This window comes from Triticum aestivum, chromosome 2B (genome assembly GCF_018294505.1).
Source record: "Triticum aestivum cultivar Chinese Spring chromosome 2B, IWGSC CS RefSeq v2.1, whole genome shotgun sequence".
NCBI lineage: Eukaryota > Viridiplantae > Streptophyta > Magnoliopsida > Poales > Poaceae > Triticum > Triticum aestivum.
The window spans coordinates 478,235,977-478,244,231 of NC_057798.1; the positions used below are offsets into that span (position 1 = coordinate 478,235,977).

The following is an 8,255-nucleotide window of genomic DNA, read 5'->3' on the forward strand; positions in this document are numbered from 1 at the left end:
TTGAAATCAATGACCTTATTCCTTTTTAACATAGTACTGATACATGAATATTCCTGAAAGGCCCATCTAGACATTGGACGGCAGAAATGGGTAGTCAGTGTATCCAATAACTGGATCAGAGAGGTAGAAAGTATCTCTTATGTACTTGTTGAGAGGAGCACCTATTTCAAACCTCCGAGGCAAGTCAGGATTGGATAGAAACAAGCGCCCATATGCTACCAAATCAGCATAGCCGTCGGCGATTGCTTTATTTCCATCATCCCTGTCGTATCCCCCAGCTACAATAAATGTTCCCTTAAAAGCATCCCTTATGGGGCGAAGACTATGGGGAGTTACAAACTTTTCACCAATATTCACCATCCGTGGTTCCACCATGTGACAATAGAGAACTCCAAATTTGTTCAGTGCATGTGCCATGTATAGGCCTAGAGCTTCTGGGTTTGAGTCGGATGCCTCTGAATAGTTCGCAAACGGTGAGAGCCTTATCCCAACCTTATCAGCTCCAACTTCATCAACTACGGCTTGAACTACTTCCAGTGCAAACCGGCAGCGATTCTCTAAGCTCCCACCATATTTGTCAGTGCGATCATTGACTTGGTCCTTTAAGAACTGATCAATCAAATAACCATGAGCTCCATGGATTTCAACACCATCAAATCCTACACACCATACAAGGCATTGAAGTTAGAGATCCCTCTTCTTCAACAGTCAGGGCGATGTCGAAGAATTCAGTAAGTGTCTGTTAGGCACTAGACAGAACATTAACGAGAACAAAGTGTATGATAATTTTCTCTTGATACTAATTTGGTTGAATGAGAAGTCTCTACTTTGTATGATATATAATTTTGGCATAACATTTGGAGCACAAATGTGAGAGATAACAATTACCAAAGGGGGGTTCATTACCAACCAAAAGGTACTTACCGGCTTCAATTGCATTTCTAGCAGCAACCCTAAAATCGTTGATTACCAAAGGAATCTCATTAGTCTGTAGCCGCCTAGGAGTTGAGATTGTAGGCGCATCTATGCCGTTGGCTCTCGCTACAGGTTTGAGTGGCTTATCAGTGCTCGAAATTGGAGCCTGCCCATTAGGCTGAAAAGCTGCATAGAGATAACGAACATATGTAAGTGAAATAAAAGCATGGCTACAAGGATAACTATGGGGTTGCTAATGTATTTTTGTTTACGAAAAAACACGAGGTAACTCATGGTGCAATAAAATGGTAAATAATTGCACAGAATGTTCATAAAAAGTTGAGCCAAAAATCTAAAATCCATTTGAGGTATTATTGCTTGCGACATAATTGTGCTTAAATTTGGTTTGATGACAAGTCAGACAACCTTATATTAGAGTTGGTAAACTTACTGTGATTAGAGACTCTTCCTACATGCCAAATCTGACAGAAAAATATTCCTCCTTTAGCATGAACTCCATTCACGATCGGTTTCCATGCTTCTACTTGCTCCTTTGTCCAAATGCCAGGAGTGTCTTTGTACCTAGCATTCATACAGTGTAACAAGAAACATATCACCTTTAAAAGTCATACAACTGCAAAGAGGAAACTGAACATATGACTACTAAGATGTCAAAAAACCACAGCATAAGGATATGTCGTACACACCCTTGAGCAGTGTCTGAAACTCCAGTGGCCTCAGCAATTAAAAGGCCTCCTTTGGTTGCTCTCTGTTGATAATATAGTATGGCATGAGGCTGAGGAACATTTCCGAAGGATCGCTCCCTTGTCAGCGGTGCAAGAACTACCCTAAACAGAAAAAAGGAAAGACCTCAGGCAAGTGGATCATCAGGTAAAGATGAGTGACAGAATTCTTCGGGTTCCTTTTCCAGGACAAGTCCATAGGCACAGCCAAAAAGATTCAGGGACACGCAGCAAATTCATCAGACGAAACTTGACTGTTGACCACACTTACTGAGTGGTGCACACTCATTGGTATTAACTCCTAAAAGTTGGGGTCTATTCATGAATGACTGTCCTGTAATGACAGATGATTTGGGTTGACAATATCATCTCACTTGTTCATTCAGAAACATCAAAACTTTGGTTGTAATAACAGATGATTTGAGTTGACAATATCATCTGACAAGTTCATTCAGAAACATCAAAAATTCGGGTCGAGGCTTCTCTTGCATAAATAAATACATAATGCATGTTAATTTTCATTGTTTGCAACAACCCCTATAATAGATTTCAGCATATGACCTGAGCATGATGGTTCCATCCTCAATTATCCTGGGGGTTAAAACCCGGGGCTAAATTCTGTTCTTGATGGTAAAACAAGATATGAACAGCAACAGGGCAGCAGCATCCAAACAAGAAAAGATCCTCCACGAGCCATGCCCGGGATTTAAATAATCCTCTTTATTGAGAAAATTAGTGCGGTTGGCAGCTTTAGCACCCGAATGGTTTCCCTGTTGCAGGAATCGCCCCAAGTATAAGACCTAAAAGAATCGATTATTGGGCGATTACTAACAAAAATCGGCGGCTGGTTGGGGTATTCCGTACCAAGGAAAGAGATAGTGGGATCGGGAGAAGAAAAGACGGACCTGTGGGAAAGATCAAACCTTCCCATCTTGTAGGGGGTGAGGAGGGCGCGGTGCTGGCAGTGTTGCTCATCTTCCTTGGTCTGTTCCTTGCCCCCTTCCGCCCTTCCTCCGCCCGTTCGTCGGGGTGGGGCCTTGGCACCTCCCAGCCTTTATGTTGATGAAAGCTGTGGCGGGCGTACTGCTCTCGAGTGTGCAGAAGGAAGACTTTTCATAGTAATACGTACTACTCCTACTCTGGACGCGGCGACATATCCTTTTCAAAAAACTTGGTTCAATGAACCTGCCCCGATTGTGGACGCACGTTTTGCTTGCAAGATCACGAGGAAGGAAGAGCTGGCCACAAACTTAACTACCGTATTCCATCGGTCCTAAAATTCTTATCTTAGATTTGTCCAAATATGAATGTATCAAGTCATGTTTTAGTATAAGGTACATCCGTATCTAGAAAAATTTAAGACAAAAATTTTGGGGCGGAGGGAGTACTACACACTTCTTCGAGGTCACTGCTGCAGTCATCCAGATCCAGTGGAGGACTATTTAGCTTTTCTTTGAGAGGGGTGAGTATCATTTAGCATTTTTAGAGGCGTGAGTACCATGTAGTGTAAGTACTCCCTTTGTTCGGAAATACTTGTCCTAAAAATGGATGTATCTAGACTTATTTTGGTTATAAATACAACTGTTTTATTCATTTGTAGGACTTGTCTTAAAAAATGATGTATCTAGACTTATTTTAGTTATAGATACTTCTATTTTATAGGACAAGTATTTCCGGACGGAGAGAGTACCATTTAGCTTTTTTTGATTTTTTTAGGGAAAGCTTTCTTTTAATCGAAGTACTCCCTCCGTCCAAAAATACTTGTCATTAAAATAGACAAAAATGAATGTATCTAAAACTAAAATACATCTAAATACATCCCTTTTATTCATTTTGATGACAAATATTTCCGGATGGAGGAAGTACCATTTAGCTAGGGCGTGCGTGACGGCCCACGGGCTAGGTTATGTCACTAAGCTGTCGTGCGCAAGCCCAAGCGGCGACCACGCTCATCCGCCATGGCTTCGATTATCTCATAGACGTAAAAGACATGCTCTTTAAAAAAGGCTTAAAAGACGGGAGCAGCTAATTAACAAGCGCTTCTTCGGGAGCCTCGCAACGATCAGCACCACTTGACGCGCTCTCAGCCATTCGTCACGTATCGTGTTCTGGGCGCTTCCTCCGGATTTCATTTTTTTTTATTTTTTCGCACGCGTTTTTGACTTTTTAAACGGTTTTTTTTCGGGGTTTTTTGACGTTTTGGTTTTCCACCGGTCTTTCCTAGCTTTTCGACAAAAAAAATTCGAAAATAATAATTTTTTTGCACAAAAAACGCATCTTTTTCACGAAAAAAATGTGCTTTTTGTTTTTTTCCTTTCGCGAGAGTCACGGCAGTGCCTCCTCGGAAACGAAAAAAAAACATGTTTTCTGTTATTTTTTCTTTCGCGAGAAGCACGGTTGTGCTTTCAAAGGGAAAAAAACGTGTTTCCTGTTTTTTTTCTTTCGCGAGAGGCACGGTTTTGCTTCCGCGAGAGGCACGGTTGTGCTTTCGCAAGAGGCACGGGCGTGCCTCTTTCGGAAAGGGAAAAAAACGTGTTTTCTGTTTTTTTTCGCGAGAGGCACGGTTTTGCTTCTGTCAGAGGCACGGTTGTGATTTCGTCAGAGGCATGGGCGTGCCTCTTTCGGAAAAGGAAAAAAACCCGTGGTCCCGGTTCGGTTTTTTCGTCGGTTTTTTCGTGAAAAAAAGTTCGTCAAAAGCTATGAACATGGGATCTACTAGTTTTGAAGATCTCGACGCGAGGAATCCAACAACGAAAACGGTTCGAGATTTGGACGCACGGGTTAAGAGATAAAATGTTTTGAATAAATGGATCTACGGAAAAAGGAAAAACTGCGCCACTTGTCGCAACCTGGGAAAGTTAGAGTGATCTCCGCAAAGAGTACTACTTAACTAGTGATTTCGTTAAAAGACAGGAGTTACTAAAAAAAGGCGTAAAAGACAGCCACCCCTAAAAAAAGAGTAAAGGACAAGCATATGTGCGCGCTTAATTCCCCCCATTTTTTTAAGAAAAATCTGCTACAAAAATCCCACAGATGTTTCCCTCTTGTGCAAATCAGCTAAGCAGAGAAGTCAGTTTACAAAAAAAAAAAGCTAAGCAGAAAAGACGCAACGGCAGTAAAAGAAGCGAGTGTAATCATCGAAAATCATCCAAACTGGTGTTGCCTTTTATTAAGCACGGTAATTGTTCTCTTGATAGTTGATACGACGGTACTACAGTAGAAATAAAAGAAGAAGCCACACTGAGGGAACGGCAACACAGTTCCTTAGGTATCATGCATGCATCTTTGCTATATCACGCCATTCCCCTTGGACGTCTGGCCGAGAAACGGGTAGTCTGTGTACCCGACGACGGGATCGTCGGTGTAGAACGTCGCCCGGTTGTACTTGTTCAGTGGCGCGTTCCGCCGGAACCTCTCCGGCAGGTCGGGGTTGGCGAGGAAGAGGCGGCCGTAGGCGACAAGGTCGGCGTACTCTTCGGCGATGGCGCAGTTCCCCTCCTCCCTGCCGTACCCTCCGCCGACCATCAGCGTCCCGTCGAAGGTGTCCCTCATCGCCTGCAGCCTGTGATGGCCCACCCCAAGCGCCCCGCCGTCGTACTCCCAGGCCATCTCGGGCTCCACCACGTTGAGGTACAGGATGTCTCGGCGGTTCAGCTCCCGGGCCATGTACACGGCCAGCTCGTCCGGGTCCGAGTCGCGGCAGCCGAGGCAGCCGGAGTAGGGCGAGAGGCGCACGCCGACGCAGTAGGGCCCGATCTGGTTCGACACGGCGTCCACCACCTCGAGGGTGAAGCGGCAGCGGTTCTCAAGGCTGCCCCCGTAGCCGTCGGCGCGGTCGTTCACGCCGTCTTTCATGAACTGGTCCAGCAGGTAGCCGTTCCCGGCGTGCAGCTCCACCCCGTCGAACCCTGCATGCACGCATGCCGCATTAGAACCTCGATCTCAAGCAGGAGCATAAACCATCTGCGAATTGGATTAGCGAACGAACGAACTTACCGGCTTCAAGAGCATTTCGGGCAGCAATTCTGAACTGATTGACGACATCGGGAATCTCTTCCTCGGTTAGGCTCCTGGGGGTGGAGAAGTCCATGGAGTAGTTCTGTGGAGTCCTCTCTATCGGCTTATCGGTGCTGGAGATGGGTTCTTGCTCTGACGGCCAATACAGACAGAAGATCAGAGCTGAGAACATGCTAAACTTTTCATCGCAAAATAAAAAAAAACATGCTAAACTTTTTTTTACTGACAGCAGCAGTTCAACCGCAAAAAAAAGAAAGAAACTGACAGCAGCAGCTACAGTGCAATGGACAGCGACAACAGAAATCTTACGCATGTCGGATGCTCGCCCAACGTGCCAGATCTGGCAGAAGAAAGTGGCGCCCTTGGCGTGCACGGCGTCCACGATGGGCCTCCATGCCTGGACCTGATCCTTGGTCCAGATCCCAGGGGTGTGCGGGATGGCGCTCATCCCCTGCGCGTCGGCCGACACGCCCGTGGCCTCCGAGATGAGGAGCCCACCCTCCGTGGCCCTCTGCGTGTAGTACCTAATGGCGTGCGGCTGCGGGAAGTTGCCGTATGATCTCGATCTTGTCATCGGCGCCAGCACGACCCTGAATGAAGGAAGTGAAATTAACGAGATCAGGTTCCATGATGTTCACTGCTACTTTCAGATGCGATTTTTTTGTTGTTGAGACAAATCAGATGCGAATTGATGCTTGGGAAGTTTGCCGTGTTACTCACCTGTGAGAAAACTCGAATGGGCCCATTTGGTAGGGAGTCATGAGAGGAATGGGCTCCATCGACCTTGGTCTTCCTTGTTCTTCCTTCTACTACTTCTCTTTGAAACGTGAGTACTTTTGAGTGTCTTGCGATTTGCAATACGACGGTACTTACTTATATAGCAAGAAAATAAATTGGGAGCAATTAATGACGTGATACGTGGGGGATTTGTTATACGACACTTGTCATGCATGCTAAAGTCTAAAGGGTCAAACCTCTTCTCGCAAGTGCCCGTCAATACTGACGCTCCCCCTTTTGTCGCGCCCGCATTATATCCTAACGTTAGGAATGAGCTTTGTAGACCTGTGGCGCGTTCATCCCCGATGGTGCATTGAAGGAGTACGAATGTTCCATGCATAACTTGTATTTCATTCATTAAAACTAGGCAATTTGTGAGCGGTAACATGTATATAGCGACAAGAACAAATTAGGGCAGTAAACGATGTGGTAGGTGAGGGATGCGTTACTCGACACTTGTGATGATGAACCCCAAAGGGTCAAAGCTCTTCTAGCAAGCGCCAATGGGTCATGACGCTCCCCCCCTTGTCCGCACAGATATCCTAACATTGGGATGTGAGCTTTGTAGACGTTCTTTTGACCTTGATGAACTTTGTAAACGTTTTTTTGACCCTGATAAACTTTGTAGATGTTTTTTTGACCCTGATGAACTTTGTAGACGTTGTGACACATTCCTTGATCTAATGATGCATTAAAGAAGTTCCAATGTTCTATACACAACTAGGATATGATTCATTTAAATCTATGCCAATACGCAATTCGATGTTACTTATATAGAAAGAAGTAACAAAATGGATGCGATAAATGATGTGGTAGGTAGGGGATGTGGTGTACGAATTTTGTGATGTTAAATTCTGAAGGGTCAAAAGCTCTTCTTTGTCAAGTGTCGACGATGCCGACGCTCCGCCTTGTCTACGCATATATCTGAACATTGGGATATGAGCTTTGTAGATGTCGCGATACATTCATATCCTGGCACATTGAAGAAGTTTCAATGTTCCATGCACAACTGTTACCCGCTTCATTCATTTGTGATATTGAGATATGTATATACGAAGAAGAAATAAATTGGTAGCAATGAACGACATGGTAGATGAGGGATGCATTATGTGACACTTGTGACATGAATCCTAAAGGGTAAAAGCTCCGTTGCAAGTGTCTACAGGTGCTAGCACCCTCCTTCTTGTTTGTGCATTTACCCTCACATTGTGATATGCGCTTTGTAGACATGTGACACATTTCATGTCTGATGGCACGTTAAAGAAGCTCCAATGGTATATGTACGACTACTACCTATTACTTATCATACCCATATCTCCCCCACATCGCTCCACGGATAGCTTGAACGAAAACTCTAGCCATCATCGTCGCCACCGTTGGTGCACGCGTCAGGAAAAGTTCAGTGATCTACCTATGTTGTTTCTCTCAGCTGTCATATAAATATATTTAACACAATATGGGTGAAAGAGCAATCTAATCCCCTACATGGGTTTGGGTAATTAATGTAGACATATCTCAAGGGACTAATGATTACCAAGTCCATTGAAGATTAACTCTCAAAAAGTGCAACAATGGAAATGAGTGAAGAACCCTCATTTTCTTAAACAACAAACTCTGGCCAACTTAAGGACTTAGCCTTTTCATTTTAGTGATGCAAGATCACACTGAGTCCATAGGTGTGCATATACTATCAAAATGGGATCAAAGTTTCTAACTTGAATTTCTTTCTCATTGTGATTAAAGGCTGATCTCTAGAGCCCTAAAAAGGTTTTTTTAAATGTCTATGTTTTCCCACTGCCTAGA

The 8,255-nt window shown here is 44.3% G+C and overlaps 2 protein-coding genes across 4 annotated transcripts; both read right to left on the reverse strand.

Annotated features, from left to right (window-relative positions):
* LOC123045556 (putative 12-oxophytodienoate reductase 11) lies at nt 1-2,767 on the reverse strand. 3 transcript variants are annotated; one of them, XM_044468657.1, is made up of 6 exons: nt 2,564-2,727; nt 2,220-2,458; nt 1,623-1,763; nt 1,367-1,497; nt 925-1,101; nt 1-659 (listed from the first exon to the last, which is right to left on the reverse strand). In XM_044468657.1, exons 2-6 carry the CDS (start codon nt 2,225-2,227, stop codon nt 67-69), a joined length of 1,050 nt encoding a protein of 349 aa, XP_044324592.1. In that variant the 5' UTR covers nt 2,228-2,458; nt 2,564-2,727; the 3' UTR covers nt 1-66. The 3 variants fall into 3 exon arrangements, with proteins under 3 accessions (XP_044324592.1, XP_044324590.1, XP_044324591.1); XM_044468655.1 differs by lacking the exon at nt 2,220-2,458 and having other exon boundaries at nt 1,623-1,758; nt 2,564-2,767; XM_044468656.1 differs by lacking the exon at nt 2,220-2,458 and having other exon boundaries at nt 2,564-2,766.
* A 2,035-nt stretch (nt 2,768-4,802) lies between these two features.
* On the reverse strand, nt 4,803-6,516 carry LOC123041432 (putative 12-oxophytodienoate reductase 12). Its single transcript, XM_044464043.1, has 4 exons — nt 6,396-6,516; nt 5,985-6,265; nt 5,655-5,807; nt 4,803-5,566 (listed from the first exon to the last, which is right to left on the reverse strand). Exons 1-4 carry the CDS (start codon nt 6,452-6,454, stop codon nt 4,947-4,949), a joined length of 1,113 nt encoding a protein of 370 aa, XP_044319978.1. The 5' UTR covers nt 6,455-6,516; the 3' UTR covers nt 4,803-4,946.
* Nucleotides 6,517-8,255: the final 1,739 nt, after the last annotated feature.